The sequence below is a fragment of the Anser anser genome (genome assembly GCF_964211835.1).
Source record: "Anser anser genome assembly, chromosome: 15".
Taxonomy (NCBI): Eukaryota; Metazoa; Chordata; class Aves; order Anseriformes; family Anatidae; genus Anser; species Anser anser.
In genome coordinates this window covers 11,658,425-11,674,340 of record NC_139736.1, presented here as the reverse complement: position 1 = coordinate 11,674,340, position 15,916 = coordinate 11,658,425, and the positions used below count along the sequence as shown (strand labels likewise).

General features: G+C 45.0%; 1 protein-coding gene across 9 annotated transcripts in view; it reads left to right on the top strand.

Moving 5' to 3' along the window:
* Positions 1-14,918, top strand: part of SLX4 (SLX4 structure-specific endonuclease subunit) — a 32,270-nt gene extending 17,352 nt beyond the window's left edge. For 8 of the 9 annotated variants that reach the window (XM_083800865.1, XM_083800866.1, XM_083800863.1 and 5 more), the window contains 8 exons: positions 187-469; positions 1,899-1,987; positions 5,114-5,260; positions 7,017-7,186; positions 8,031-10,492; positions 11,907-12,009; positions 12,266-12,748; positions 13,367-14,918. In XM_083800865.1, coding sequence (XP_083656991.1) covers positions 187-469; positions 1,899-1,987; positions 5,114-5,260; positions 7,017-7,186; positions 8,031-10,492; positions 11,907-12,009; positions 12,266-12,748; positions 13,367-13,706 — 4,077 coding nt within the window. In that variant the 3' untranslated portion in view covers positions 13,707-14,918. The remainder of the gene's footprint in view (positions 1-186; positions 470-1,898; positions 1,988-5,113; positions 5,261-7,016; positions 7,187-8,030; positions 10,493-11,906; positions 12,010-12,265; positions 12,749-13,366) is intronic. The other variant, XM_083800867.1, reaches the window with a different exon arrangement.
* The last annotated feature ends 998 nt before the right edge of the window (positions 14,919-15,916 follow it).

Here is a 15,916-nt window from a genome sequence, read left to right as displayed (position 1 = left end):
GCTGTCTTTTCTTTGGAGAGTCCTTCATAAAACTACAGAGAGCTTTTGCCTCAGAAGCCCAGGGAACATTCTGCAATCCTTTACTAGATGTTTTGAAAGTATGAACTAGAGACAGTATTCTGAGCTCTGCAAATACATACAACAAGACCTAATTTATTGGTATCTTTTTCCCCCCTTTTTGATCAGAATCATAAGCCAGACAACGTTCTGCTATCAGTAGGATCCGATCAACCAGAACTATCTCAGCAAATTCAGCCTGACCTCAGTTCTCATGATCCCACTTGCATAAAGGTCAGAGACCAAACTTCTGATGAATTCAAGTCAGGCCCTGAAGAAGATGGGCAGTTTTTATCTCACAGCCAGAAGGACGTTCAGAACCTGCAGAACCTAGTTGAGCTGGCCAAGGAAGGACTTACCCTTACTCAGCGGAACCTTGATGTTGACCACATTCAAGCAGCAGAGCAATCAGGTAAATTCTGGCAGCTTTGTGAGCCCTGTCCCTAAGTCCCTTCAGCTACACAGAGCCAGATTTATGCTGTACTAAGTTAGGAGAGCCATGACATTACCCCCAGGATGCTGAAGTTGATCCAGGAGGTGATACTGGGGGGGACAGGACATTTTTCTGCCGTAAACTTTAGTTACAGTGAAACTGACATTTCTGAAGTGATTAATATATCCCAGCATCAAAGAGAACTCCCAGATAGCAGATAATAAATTTTATTTTTAAATTCTCCTAAAGTTATTAAAAGTTTGGGTTTTTTTGCCAGGATGGAGCCCAGACATGTCTAATGACTGGGCCAAAATGTTCATACCAGCTATTTGGACGCTCTGTTATGTGCACTGTCTTTTTGCGTCTTGAGACTATTGGGTGAAAGAGAAGTGCAAGAGGGATGATTGTATGTTGGTACATTGGTACATAAACCTGAAGTTTATCTGTACCTATACAGAGGCTAAAAAAAAAAAAACAAAACTAGAATTCCTCCCTGGGCTACTCTAACCTCTCCAGTCATAGCTGCGTGTGGTGCACAACTACACATTTTAAGGTCAATGATATCCCTTAAAATGGCCTAGCCATTTCGCAGAAAGTACTGTGTCTTCTGGTCGCTTGTGAAACAGAACATGGTTGATAAGATCACCTGTCTGTCTGTGTTTTCACTTGGGTATAATATTCCTCTTCCCCTACTAAGCTGCAGCAAATGATTGCTGGTCCTATAAAACTACTCATGGGTTTTCGCTGAAGATATAACTTCCTGGGGGAGGGAAATCATTTCTACACATAAATGTATATTGTGTGTATAAAGCAGCCCAGGGGCAGAAAAGCCACCATGCAGACACTAATGCAAGTGAATCCATTTCTGAAGACCTGAATTCCTTCTGTCGCTCCACATCGTGTTCTGTGCACTGTATAGACTTCCACAGGGCTCGGGCTGTGCAAAACTGATTTCACTGGCTGCCTTTGAGCACCGGGGCCCATGAGCGTTTACTCTAAGTTGAAATGCAGATCCAAGATGCGTTCTGCCTGGCTGATAGAAAGAGGCCATGGTGTGCCCCATCCTGTGCCCTAGTTTTTTTTCTCACTGGAGGGAAACTGAGATGTGGAGAAGCATGCTGCAGTCAGCAGTTCTTGATCTGGGTGTTAATGGCACACACAGATCTGCTGCAGATTGGTGCTGCTCATGGCTGAATGGTACTCAAGGACCCACAGCCTGTCCCAGCCCAGAGCCACACCCCTCCGAAAAAGCCAAGAGGGAGAGAGGCTGAGCTTTCAACCCAGTCAGGCTGACTATAGCATTTGTCTCAGGGAGCCATTGTGGCAGGGATCCTGTTAGCAGTTCGTACATCACTCTGTCTGATGAGGAAGTTGTACATGATCTGCGATGTGCTTTTTCTTCTTTGAGGAAAAGAACTGACTTCCAGTGACTCTCCACATACTGGTTTTGTCCCAGCACTCAAAGAGAAGAGATTCCTGACAAGCAGCTGTAAGAGAGTAAGGACAATCTTTTTTTGTGTGCTTTTTTTGTATTTGCTTACTACTGTAAAAAAGAAGCTGTCACATTTGTGCAATTCATAGAAGAATGGAATATTTTGCGTTCCTTTCTGTGGAAACAGAGGTGCTTAAGATTCACAATCACTCAGGAATCATCATGGACACAAGTGAGATCAACAGACATGGTATTTATTTGATGTCTGCAAGTAGGCCTGTGAATTTTTCAGTACTTGTCCCACCTGATGAGACAGATGATTTAAAATTGCAGGTAACATAAAGCCAAACTGTGCATCATTTATGTAAAGAGAATCAAGTTAAACAGTTATATACAATTATTATAGCACAAAGAATATTTGGGATAGGGACCAGGGCTGTAGCTGCGCTGCAGTAGGTGGCACTCTGCTTTAATTCCCAGGCAACCTCAGAGAGTGTTACCTAGAGTCCAGGAGAGACAGAGTTGCCTGGTGCTTCATCCAGGCTTGCATACCCAGCTACTTTGGGTGGTTCTGCATGGAGCTGCTCCTCTTCTGTCATCTTTCTCCCCACACCATGCCAAGCAATGGAAGAGAGAATCCTTGCAAGGACTGACTGACTTGCACTAAAGTTTTAGACAGAAAAGCCTGGCAGATGAGGTGGAATGCTCTGAGGTCCATGGAAGGTGAGCGCTTCTTAGAAGATCGCATTAGCAACAAAAGGATTTAGAACATAAAATTCTCAATTGTGGGAACACATATCAAAGGAACTAATTAACAGTCAGTGTGCTCTCTGGTGACTAGGTGAAGACCATAGGCTAGAAGGTCACAGATGATTTTTATCAAGCCAGTAGTGTTACGTAAATCACATCTTACCCTGGATGCACCTCTCCTTTCTCCCACGGATGTATAATCAGTTTTCTTCAATTAAAGTGCATATAAAAAAACCTCCTAACTCATCCTATTAGGGGGTCATCCACTTTATCTGGGTGAAGCTTACTGTCTTTGGTTTGATAATAAATAATCATGCCATGAAAGGCAGTAGAATTTGGTGCAAGGTAAATTTTGATGCCTTGAGAAGGCAATTTCACGTTGTGCATATAGAATTAAGAGACTTCTGAAAGAAGACAAATCTTTGAGGTGCGAATCAGTACTAAACATGGGCATCCCAGCTACTTGTTACAGAAGCTGTAGATATTCTTTAGAGGTATTAAAAATATCCTTAGTAGAAAGCGTATCTTGTTTTATAAACTTCTATGTACATTAAAACAAAGGCCTTTAGCGATACAGAGACTGTTCTGATACTGTTGTTGGAACTCAGTTGCTACCAGCGATAACGGAATGACCATTTGTTCACATCTGGTTTGATTCTATGATTCATGATTGCTGAGCAAACGAAGTCTTGCTGAAGAGATTTGTGCTTTATATGAACACGGCAGTGGTAACCATGTAGAGCAAATTCATTCACTGCATCACTGCACACCTCCACCACCCATGCTTAAGAGCCTTGTCACATCTGTGGAGTCCAGTCTAGCTGGCCTCCTCGGTAGGAGGGAGCGTCTTGGTGTGCTCTCTGACAGGAGCACCTACCCACTTGGAACTGTCTTTGGACCAATCCGTTCCCTTTGCACAGAGAATGGTGCAGCCAGGAATTTTCTAGTCTTATTTAATTTCCCCATTCTTGACTTGTAATTTTAGCATCAGCAGGAAAGCTGTTCTGGGCTTGTTGCCTGGAGCTCAGCATCAGGAGTCTGTGTTTGCTGGCTTCCTGAGGTACTGTCTTGCAGGTATCTACCTGCCAAGAATAAGAAAACAAGAAACATCGGATTAGTTTCCAGACTGAGCTTCCTGTCTTCCCCTTGGAGATCAGTCCACACCACTGCCATGACACGCAGTCTTCCCTAGCCCACCTAGGAAGACCTGGAAGACGTGTTCTGGTGTGTGCTGCTGTTTCAGTGCTAATTAGTATTGGCTGCCTGCAAACACATGCTGGAGCAAGTAGAAAGGTTGGGCTTCCACAGTCCACTGAGCTAATGTGGAAACCTGCTAATAAAATAAAGAGCTGTGCTGTCCAGATGGAACTGCATCTCATGCAGATGTTTGCTAGAATAAAACTTGCATTTCGTCAGCTCTGCAGTAGGTTCAAAAAGCACAAGGTCGGTGACTATTGTATTATGTATAAACTGTTTTTCACTTACAGTCAGACAGCCTCTCAACATGAGGTGACAGTATTTCACGCTGGCCACCTCCAGAGGCACAACACTTGCCTAGAGGGATCTGAGTCTTTAGAGGATTGCCTGGATTGGGTTTTACTGGGAGCAGCTCCAGAGCAGAAACAATGTATATCGCTGCTGTCTTTGGCAGCATACCCCAGGCCTCACTGTACTATCACCATTAACCAGTCACAGGTAGCTCAGGCAACAAGCCCTCCCCAAAATTCCAGCAAGGGCTTCTAGAACTGTAATAGAAATTGTTTGTTTTCTTGTTGTTGTTGTTTGTTTGTTTTGAGTCAAATTTTCAAAAAGAGTTTCCATAACAAGCACAGAAGTTCCTTTGAACTAGACACCTACATTAGTTTTCTTCTATGTGGGCCCCTTGCTGCAGAGCTGCTCTCAGCTGTCACTGCCAGCCAGTGAACAAGAAAAGAAAGGCTCGTTACCCCACCCCTGAGTCATCCTCTTTCCTCTTACTATAATTACAGTGGATTGAGTTCAAGTCAATCGAAGTGGAAACTACAGCTTCCTAAAAATGTGGTGGAAGGCAGCAGATCAAGAGGCCAACTGTAGGCAGTGGCTAGACCACATCAGGAAATGGTGTGGCAAAGATCTGATGGTGATAATGTGCTGTAACGCAAGTAGAGTAGAATACAGCATGGCTGCCTGTTCTTCACAATTGCAAGTTTGTGAAAAGGTAGAAAGGAGGAGGAGGAAAGCAACCCCAGAGATGTCTGACAGACTTGTCTGCATATTTGTCTTATGGAAGACCTTGAGTTGATACGGCTGCTGATCATCTGCAGAAGGCAATGGCAGTGCATCCAGACTGGGGCCCACAATAAAGCAATACTGACCAACTGGGTTTTTCCCTCCTTATTTGTTAGGAAAATGTCTGACAGCTGTAATATAACTTTTGTCTTTGTGTTCCTTCCGTGTTCTAGTCCTCCCTCAGGTTGCTGGCTGAAGATTTCAGTGCAATGGTCAACAACCCCCACTTCAGTGACGTGCAGTTCCAGGTGGACTCTGGGGAAGTCATTTATGCCCACATGTTTGTGTTGTACGCACGGTGTCCACAGGCCGTTCAGGTTGTAAGTACTGTTGATACACTTTTCTTTTCTGATTCAGTAAGGCCCAGACTGCTCACACCTACAATCAGTGCTGCTGCAGGATCAGCACAGGGTGCTGCTGGGCCTAATGACAAGTGCCTCTGGACATGTAGTGTTTTGTTTTTTTTTGTCTCAGGAAGCCAGAATCCTGACAAAGTGGTGGAAAATGTAGTACTTTATGTGGGGAGACGATGGGGAGGCAAGGATCCTTCTTTGCATTCTGCCTTTGAGCAATGGAAAAAACTTCCTACGTGCTCTTTGACCTTGAATTTTTGTACCTGTACAAGTGCAGTTTGCCTTGTCTATCTTGGTGTGTCCTGCCTTCCACCTAGGCTGTGAAGCTTGAATACAGAGTAGAGGAATTCTGGGCAGTACTTGAAAATTGCCTGCATAGAGGTTTTGCCACTCTCACAGTTGGTTTGGAGGAAGCTGCACTGAACTGCGTGTTCTGCAAGAGTAGTGAATAGTTCCCATATTCCCAGAAACATTTTGGGTTGTATAGTTCCCAGCCTGCTCCTTTGCAGCCTCCTGTCGGCATGGTGAAAGGCAGTGAACCTAGGATTTGAATTCTGCTCTTTCACAGAGTTGCCACCAGTCCATGCAATCAGCTTCCTAACAAACGAAGCTTTTCGTAAGAGCTGCCCTTTTGGAAACGGTGGAATTAGTTTTATCCTCATGTATGTTGGCAGCATTTCCCATACAAGGTGCCTCAAGCCATTTCTAAGGGGTCCATGAGAGTTGGGGAAAGGAAAAAGCAGGCTCATATATGCCATACAGTGGTCTTAATGTGAAATTTATTAAGGGATCTTCTCAACCACTAGCACAGATGCCTGTGCCCACAACACACAGGATTTTAAAAACCATGTGTTAGCCAGATTCTATTACTTTTTCCCTGCAACGCTATCTGGCTTCACCATTCCCTGCAACTGCTTTCATGGGCAGAAATCATTTGCATGACTGCAGTTGTGAGATTGGCCCCCATGCTGTGTTTTTTATTCTTGCAGAGAGCTGTTTTCCAGTAAGTCCCTACCTGCAAAGCAATGTTTCACATTTATTTTCTGTATAGGTGCTCTTATTTGTTGCAGCTTTTGAGTAACAATGAGAAAGAAATGAATCAGAGATGGCTTTGGAGCTCATGCTTTCTGTTGCATGATGTCCCCTGACCCTGGACAGATTTTCAGATAGCACATTACATGATTTGGCTACAAAGGAAGTGACACCTTACTGAACTGAAGAAGCATTTTCAGCAAAACCTGAGATCAAGTTGGACCCACACAGACAACGGTCCAGTTCAGTGAGGTAGTGTTTACACGATGTCTCTTTTCCTGTGAGACACCAGGAGAACTAGAATTTTGGCAGTGTATCAAATGAAGGTAAATTTAAAACAGATCACAGGAAGCTCTCTCGTAAGAAAGGTGTAGATAACTCCCAATTTGTGCTCTGGGCAGTAACTGCATTTCAAAACTGACTGGAGAACTCTAAGACCATCTCTTATATGTGTGACTAAAACAAGTAGTCAAATTTTGTATAAGCTAACAACTCTAGGGTCAGGAAGGAAATAGCCTGTTCATCTGAAGCTCTACGTAACTGGTCATTTTAGCTTCCTTCAGAGGCCTCAGGTCCTGGTCCTAGGTCAAGCCTTTGGTGAAGGAAAGGAGTAATCTGATAGGAATAAGAACATTAATGTTGCTGTTCCGTTAACAGCAAATGGACTTTGTTTGCTTTCCTCTTACCCCAGGTTCACAGGGAAGGGTTCTTAGTGGAGGAGGATGGGAACGCGCAGACGCGCCGTGTGCTGCTGAGTGACGTGACAGGAGAGGCAGCCTGTGCGTTCCTGCGATACCTGTATGCTGCTGATGCTGGTATCCCTGCTGGGATGTTGCCCCAGGTCGGGGCTCTGGCTGCCAGGTTTGTACTGTGAACGTATTTTGGGTCCTTCCCTGCTTTCAGCCATGACCCCAACCTGAGATCTTCCATTGGTTTTTTTAGTAGCTTACAACTTCCATAGTCCTCTGCTTACATCTTAAGTGAAACCTGAACGTAACAGCATCCTACCCCCATCTTTTCCATGACTCTCTTCAGGTTATATCTGTGTGAGATTTCCTATTTTCAGTATAAGCCTAGCCCACTTTTGCCAAGAGTTTTGTCTGGACCTTTTCATTGACAGATGATGTTGTCAATGATGATGAGCATGTCTACACACATCATCAAGATGTGTGATTCATAAATCATTGCACTATTGACACGTGTAATCTAAAGAACGCTTACAGAACGTATTGGATGTGTTTTGCTAATGTGTTTTATCAGCTGTGCTCTCGGTCATGAACCTAGACACACGTTAAGTAAAGAGTTCGAAATAGGAGCAACTGAGATGTGGATGGTTGGGTCTTGACAATATGTATGTAGAGAGGTGCCCTGTCACACCAAAAAGCCATGAAGCTTGCACGTAACAGGCATCCAGCCCCTGCCATGCCATGGGACTTCCACCAGTGCTATTGGCAAAGGGGTTTCAGTGTAGTGGTATAGCCATTGAATCTCATACGTAAAAGAAGGAAAAATGAACCTGGTGCTTTTATGTGGGTGACACCTGGTAAAGAGAATTCCGAATTTTAGGAGTACACTGGAGCTTGTGTATGTTAGGAAACGAAGCTCCTCATGCAGATTCTTCCAAGGTGCACAAGTGATCAGGCAGCCAAATGGTGGAGAAATACTGGAAGAGGAAAGTATTAACATTACTATTATATCCTTGCAGGTTTGGTGTGAGGGAGCTGATAGCAGAGTGTGAAAATAACACTGGAGAGAGCCAGGTGTCTTCTGGAGTGGATTCAGAAGATGATCTGATCTCTGTGAGGGATGACAAAGACTGTGAGGACAGAGCTGAGAACTTCCAAGACCTATTGAAGTCAGTATGGGTGGGTGAAGATGAGGAAGAAGCAGCTGTCCTGAACCCTGAATGTGAGAAAGAAGATGACAATGGGGTGGGTGAACAGGAGCTAGAGGAAATCTATGAGTTTGCTGCGACTCAGAGAAAGATAGTTCAACGTGAAACAGAATTGAGTGAGGGAACAGACTGCAGCACGTCCAGTGACACTGAGGCAGCCCTAGGTATGAACCAGCAGATGGAGGAGGAAGAAGTAAAGAGGTCTGAATCTGCTTCAATAAGTAACAGCTTCAAAGATCTGAGGGATGACAATGATGTGGAAAGATCTAAATGTGACTTGTCTGCACAAAAAGAGAAAATGCAGAATATAAATAGATGCAAAAGAATGAATGTTGCACAGATCCCTTTTGTGCCTCACCACAGTGAACCTCAAAAGTGGGATGTAGCATCCCATGATGCCACCACTAATGAAGGAGAGACCGTTAGGAGATGTGATGGTGGGAAGGATTCCGAGTCATCTCAGGTCTCATGTGATGTAGAAGGGGAAAGTCACTGTGAAAAACAGTTTTCTAGCTTCCACAATGGTACTAATGTAAATGAAAATTATGAACACTTATTTTCTGCAACTCAGGGAGATTACTCTGAGCCTTCCCTGATGAAAGAAGGTATTGAAGAATCAGAAAAGACTCTCTGTGAAAAACATGTTGATATTAATGATTCTCTTCTGAACAGCAAATCGCAAAAAGACCTCTCTCCACATAGAAACTCTTTGTACGGCTCTCCTTTCAAAGCTTATGTGCCCGTTTTTCCTGCTGTCGGCTCTTCACCTGTGTCTCCAAAATCGGACAGAAAGCTTGCCAGAGAACATGTGTCAGCATTAGAGCAAAATAAAAAGAAAAAATCATTCCCATCTAATGAAATACTCTTTCAGAAAGCTAATGAGCTGGTTACTGCATCAGGAAACGAGAACACAATTCCTCCAGCAGAGCTTCCCCACACTGATTTAAACAAGCATATGAATGTCCCAGTGCTGTCATCACCGGTTATCAGAACTCAAGATCCTGCAGCTCAGGGGAATGAGAAGTGTGATGTTATTGTTTTATCTTCTGATGATGAAATGGAGTTACAAGAAGACAAGAAGTCACCAGAGTCAGGCTCTGCTCTGAAGGAAATGGAAGTCTCTGGGCAACTGAAATGTACAAATGTAGAACAAGGTCCTGAGATACCAAAACCTGAATATAACTCACCAGTCACTGAAACAGAGCAGAAATCAACACAAGTCTCATGTGTCATTACAGAAAAGGTGCATATAAGTAATGGTGTAAAGATGTCCACTGAATTGCCTCTCAGCAGCCAAGTAGATGGTTGTACAGAGGGCAAGCAGAGTCCAGACCTGAGCCCTGAAAAAAGGCTCCATGAAGTTTCTTCAGGTACAGACAGCTCCTGGATAGTGCCAGACACACCAGTTCTGACCAAAAGCAGAAATTTCTCAACACAGACTCATGTCACAAGTATTAACTCTTCAGAGAATACAGGACCTAAAGCCAGCACAAGAAGCCTAGCAGCTTCTTTCAGTAACCATGAAATGGATAGGAATTTAGAAAATGTTTCTGAACCAGCATTGTCAGACAAGCATTTGCCTCTGGAGAACTCAGTCAGTGAAAGGAATCCTTCCGTCAGCCCAGAAGCAGAATCATCTTCTGAGAAATCCCCACCAGTTTCTGCAGTGGATGCCATTCTCCTCTCCCCTGGCCACACCAACATGAAAAGCAAATGTGCTAATATCTCCGTTTTGTCCAAATCTGTGCCTCCTGGCCATGAGCGGTCATTGGAAGATAAAACAAACATCAGCGTGGTTGAGGTAGAGGACAGCGAGGGGGAGAAGGAAGTAAGTATAGCTTCTTTGAGCAGTAGTGTCTTGCTTAGTGACGAACCCCCAGTTCCTGTTGGTGAGTGCTGGCCTGTCGAGTATCTGTCACCAGTCAGAGGTAACAGCCAGGGCTCCAAACAGGTTGGCCATGCCAACACCAGAGCTGCCAGCAGTCCCGAACCTGGCTCTTCACATGACCAGTGGGAGAGCCCAGACCAAGCACAGGAAATTAAGGGCAGTACTCCTCTTCAAGGAAATCCTGCTGGCAGAAGAACAACTTTCTTCTGTCTTGAAAAGAGTCCTATTGAGGCCTGTACATCAGAGGGCAGTAGACCAAGTTACCTGAACTCCAAAATCTGGGATGATTGGGATGGAGAAGAAGAGGAAGAGGAATTTCCAGAGATGCTTCCTTTGTCGCAGAGGGTGTCAGCTGCAGCAGATGCAAATCTTGTAAAGACTCCTGGTAAGAGCTTGTATTGATACCAGATTCACTGAACTATGTTAAATTGTTTTAATTTTAAGTGGTCATCCCACCTGTTGTTCACTTGATATGTTGAAAGGGCTTTTGGCCTTCTAATCTGAAGTAGTTGCCAGGGCCAGGCACAAAGAAGGTAGAGTCATCTGGTGTTGGGGAGAACATACCTAAATGAGAGATTCTTGGAGCATTCCTACTTGTGTTTTATTTGTGCTGGTTCTTTGATAGTGATAGTACTTGCTGCAGAAACTCCAGGTACCTGGAATAAAACAAACGAACAAACAAAAAAAAACACTAACCAAGACAAAAAGGAACCTTCAGCTTGCATGCTGGTCGATATTTGTTCCCTGTAGTAGTGGGTGTTCTATACAGTCTTTTGCTTTTAATGCGTTCACAAAGTGATGCTTGTGCTTATGTGAGGATATCTGGTAAGCAACAAGATGCAGCTAGCACAGGCTGCAGGGGGTTTCCTTGTATTGAGGCCAGCTGGAGGTGAGTGCCTATCCCTGCCTGTGGGTTTGCTTCAAGCATGCTTTCCTGCCAAACCCTGCTGATGCATGGTTGTTTTGACATGTGCTGCCTTCTGTTTGCTGGTTCTGGCCCTTGTAACAGCCCTCTGAGTGCCCATCAGATACCCTGAGTGCAGGGTGCAGTGAAGGGTCACAGGGCACACGTAAGGCTGAGAGCCACAGCACTCTTCCCGTCTTTGCCACTGGCTTGCACTGGGATCTGCAGGAGTTGAGCCTTCTTGAATGCCTGACAGTACATGAAATGCTGACATAACCTCTTTGGTCTCAAGAACTTAAAAGGATTCGTATTTTACCTGTGTTGCACTTGCATGGTTCCTTCCACCTAAGACCAATAATTGATCTCATAGTATCTAATTAAAATATTGTGCCATACTAAGTGAGTAGTTTAACAGGTGCTTAGAACACGACCTGTGAGACTGACTGTGCTTTACAGTGTCAGTAAATAGGTATCATTAAATCCGGGTCTAACTCAGGATCCCCAAAGTTCGACTTGCTCAGTTTCTTCTTCGTCAAGTCTCTCATGACATTTCCTTCCTGAGAGCAGAACTACTTTACAGAATTCAGTAAACATACTTTTTTCACTGCCTTGCAAGAATTGCTTGTTCTAGACCTGGCTTATGTCTTGATTTAAGCTGTTTTCCATTTTAAAGTCAGTTAAAACCAAGTGTCCCAGTCTAGAAAAAGAAAGGCATTGACTGTTCAGTCCAATATGAAGGTAAGTAGTAAGTAAAAGAGCTTGCAGAAAAGTCATACTACTTAATTATTATGCATTATTAGAATATCTAACACCAGATATAGGTGGGGGGAAGCTATCAGCCATTTTAAGTGCTTTCTGTGCTAAGTCTGATCGTGGTAATTTCATCCTGCTGCAGAACCTGCCTGTCAGGAGAGCAACCAGTCTCCCAGGACTCCAGTGACACCAATGCCAGCTTACTCCATGATGGAGACCCCACAGCTGAAGAAGGAGTTGAAAAGGTTAGCACTACCCGCTTGAGTACATCTCGTTGAGCAAAAACTTGCTGACAGGTAGTGTGAAAGAAAGCTCCTGGACTGAAAGGGAAGCCTTGGTGAAACTCCAGTCACTGTTTTTTGAGGTCATATCACACTCCTCCAGTGAACCCCTGGAATTCCTGGTGTGAGCACCTTCCTAAGCTGTGACAGTGGAAGGCTGCAGCATTATTCTGTGATTCTGTGATTTATCTTAGCCTAAGCTCCCACCTTTCTCTTTCAGATTTGGAGTTCGTCCTCTCCCAAAGCGCCAGATGGTGTTGAAGCTGAAGGAGATATTCCAGTATACTCACCGGGATGTGGACTCTGACTTTGAAGACGAAATCCCATCCTCCCAGCCTCCCCCACAGAAGTCCCCAGCCAAACGCTGTAGGCAGTCAAAGGCAGCACAGACCACAGGTGGAAAGCGTCCCAAAGCCTCGAGGGCTGCGAGCAAAAGGAAGCAGGTTGCTACGGCTTCTTCAGTGCCCACTGTGGGAAGGGCTGGTGGTGACCTTGTTGGACCCCCTGAAAAAGGCTGTGCAGCCCCCAAGCAGGGAACTGAAATGACACATCACCCAGAAGGAGCCAAAGAGCAGACCAGGTCAGCTGTATCTCCTGGGGGATGGTCTCTGGCAGATGATGGTGAAGACCTGATGCTGTCAACATCTCAGAAGTCTACAACTTCTTCAGGGGATGGCAGCGACATCTCTTTTGGTTCACAGAGGTAGGGAAACAAAATGCTAAACAAAACAATGGTGCAGGACAGAGATGAGCTAGGAACACGGCAGAGGTGAGTGTCGATGTGGCCTGAAAGGGGCCTTGCTGCCTCCTTGGGTTTGTTATTTGAAGGTCATCACAGTCCTATGAAAGAAACAGATGTTGTGTTTTTTAGTTTAATTCCCAATGGGCTATTCTCAGAGGTTGAAAGTGTTTGTGGCTGAGACTGCACACGGGAAAGGCCCACGTCTGTCATGCCTGGTCAGAACGACTCTGCAAGTTACCACAAAGAGCACTCAAAGCGCTGACTGAGAGACTGCAGCTAGAGTAGGGAAAGGAGAGCACAGCACAACTCAGCACAGGCTGCCACAGTATGGCCGCAGTAGGTGCTGTGGATCAGGAGCAAGGAACGCTGAGCAGGACCAGGGCTGGCATGGCCGGGATGGGGGAGCTTGCAGAACACATGCCGTGTTCTTCTTCGCTCACATTGTGGGTGCTGGTGTTGGTCTATGATCCTACAGAAGGTAGTCTCAAGGGCTGGCCACCAGGTACTTGGGGAGCTCTGGTCCTGTCCTTGATGACTTGTTCTTTCTTTGATTTCTGGTCTATTTGATCTTGATTTCAGTTCTTTTGCGAAAGAATTTGAGGCCTGTGCATTTGCATCTGAAGAAGAAGAAGAAGAAGAGGTTCCAGCATCTCAGGCAGCAGCTCGGGAAGAAGAAAAGCTGGAGGCAGTGAGGTGCTACATCCGTTCAAACCCAGCCCTGTACCGCAGGATTCTCTTCTATGAGCCGATTGAGCTGGCTGTGCTGCATGCAGAGCTGAAACTGAACGGCATTAAGATTGCCAAGGCAAAGCTGCTGGACTTTTTGGATGCTCACTGCATCACCTTTACCACAGCTGGAGCACGGAAAGAGAAGGAGCAGAAAGGAAAGGGGAACAAAAGACGGAGGAAACGATACTGAACAGAGCCCACTCCTCCATCCTGAAAATTCTGTACATGGAGGCCTTCTTCGTAAGGTGGAAACCCTATTGCAGGCTGGTGCTGTCAGTGATGGTGTGATCAGTGGGTGCACTGCTCCTCCTTGTGGCCCGCTGCCCAGATGACATGCTGCAGAATGGATCTGAGCTGAGCTTTTCTTCCCAGCCTTCCTCCGAGTTGCACAAACTCCTCTTTCAGGAGCCTATTTCTATCCCACGATTTTCCTCCTGTACATTTTCTTGTCTTTCCATTTTTCTAGTAGGTTTTAGGTCCCCAATCTTTCTTCCTCTTGGTGCTTCTGGAAGCAGGTGCTTCCTCCAGTGACTCTTGCCAAGGTCTTTGCCCTGGCCTTGAGCTATGGCCTACTTCACCCTTCAAGTTCCAGTATTGAGTAGAATAACCCATCCCAGCCAGTCCCCTTTCCTCTGTGTAAAGCACTTGAGTAGTAAGACCCCAGTGACTTCAGTCTTCTTTTTTTCACCATATGATTTTCCTGCTGATTGTTAAGGCAGGGAGGAGCATTGTGTGCCTCTCTTCTGTCCTTGATTCAATTTGTGGTCTCTGGTAAAACTCATAAATCCATGTTCCAGAAGTGGCTGCAGAACAGTGGAGGTGTTTTTCTAGTCTATTTGTGATGGCTCCCCAAAGTGCCCTCTGACACCAGATGTCATGTGAAAACTGTTGAACATTCAGCTGTGTATGTTCACTTGCGTGCTGGGATCTGTGCTAACGATATCATCTGCTCCATTTCCAAAGCATTGTTTTACCTTGGTATTGTAGCTTGACTATGCCCTTGACAGAGATGTTTTTAAAAAGACAGTGTTATAGTGGCCAGTGGGTTTCTTAAGCACTTCTTATAGTCTGATCTAAACCCACTTCCTTGATCTTTCTCATTTTCAAACTGGACTGATCTTTGGTTGTAAACTGTCTGGGACACCTGGAGAAGTCTTAGACCCCAAATTGCCATCTTGTATTTATTTACTTTTAGAACATCGTCTGACTTTTCTCTGTTCTGGCAGCTCTGAGTCTGCAAAGAGTCTCACTCGGCAAACTGGACACAACACTTCAAAAGAAAGCCTAATTTCTAGACGTATTTATATATTTGGAAAATATTTTTTTTTATTATTATTATTATTTGATACAGTACAACCTTGGGTTTATTTGATTTACATACAATAAACAATTTGTAAGGTAACAATGCGAAGCTATAAGTAATGTCTTATGAGGGACTTGGGGGTCGGGTCGTTCTAGGCAGCGGTGTTGGGTCTGGTTGAGAGCAGGAGGAGCTCCACAGTCTGCGGCTGTACTGCCCGGAACCTGAGCAGAAACCTGGAGGAAGAGGAGTTGTGGCGGGTGCCCTGCAGCAAAGAGAGGTGGAATGGGAGAGGCCACCTGGCAGTGGCTGATGAGCGGTGCGTTGGTGACCTGGAGAGCGACGAGCTGCCCCGTTCTTCAGGGACGCACGGCCGAAAGGTAAGGGAGGCTACGGGGAGGGCAGGGGAAGGTGCTGGAGTCTGCCGGGACGGCTGCGGGGAAGGGTCTGCTCTGGCCTTGGAGGGAGGGCTGCTGGTGAAGGGGAAACAGGTAACTCATTCATGACCGAGGGCTTATGAACCTCCTCCCTCAAGTGTCGCTGCAGCATGTGTAATGGCGTGGGGACTTCCTAGCAAAACCTTCTGTCATGTCTGGTGAATTTTCAGGAACTTGGGGTAGCTTTCTTCCCTGGCAATCACAGCACTTCTCTCCCCCACTTTCTTGTGCAAGAGCTGCTATGAGACAACTTCGTTAAATGGCCAAGGCTTGCCTTTAAGTGGCATTCCAGGAAATGTTTCCCTCAGCGTACCGTGTGTTTCTCTCAAGCACATGCTTCATGCTCAGAAAAAGCTTCAGCCATACTTGTCAGTCTTAATATGGGAAAATAAATAAGATCCAGTCCCAGCTTTTTTGCTCTGCTTTTAAAGTAAGACTTACATTTATGATCAAAGATTTTTTAATCAATTCTTTGTTACATCTTAAACTTTGGTAAAGGCAGGGTCACATTTTGGTGCATATAAATTACAATTGTTCAAGTATAAGAGCATTTTGTCATAAAATACTGTTTAGCATGCTGTGAAAAAAGTCTGAATTTTAGTCACTGAAAGTGTCTTCATCCTCTTGTTTTTGTCATCCATAAAACTTGCAACTGGGCAGTCT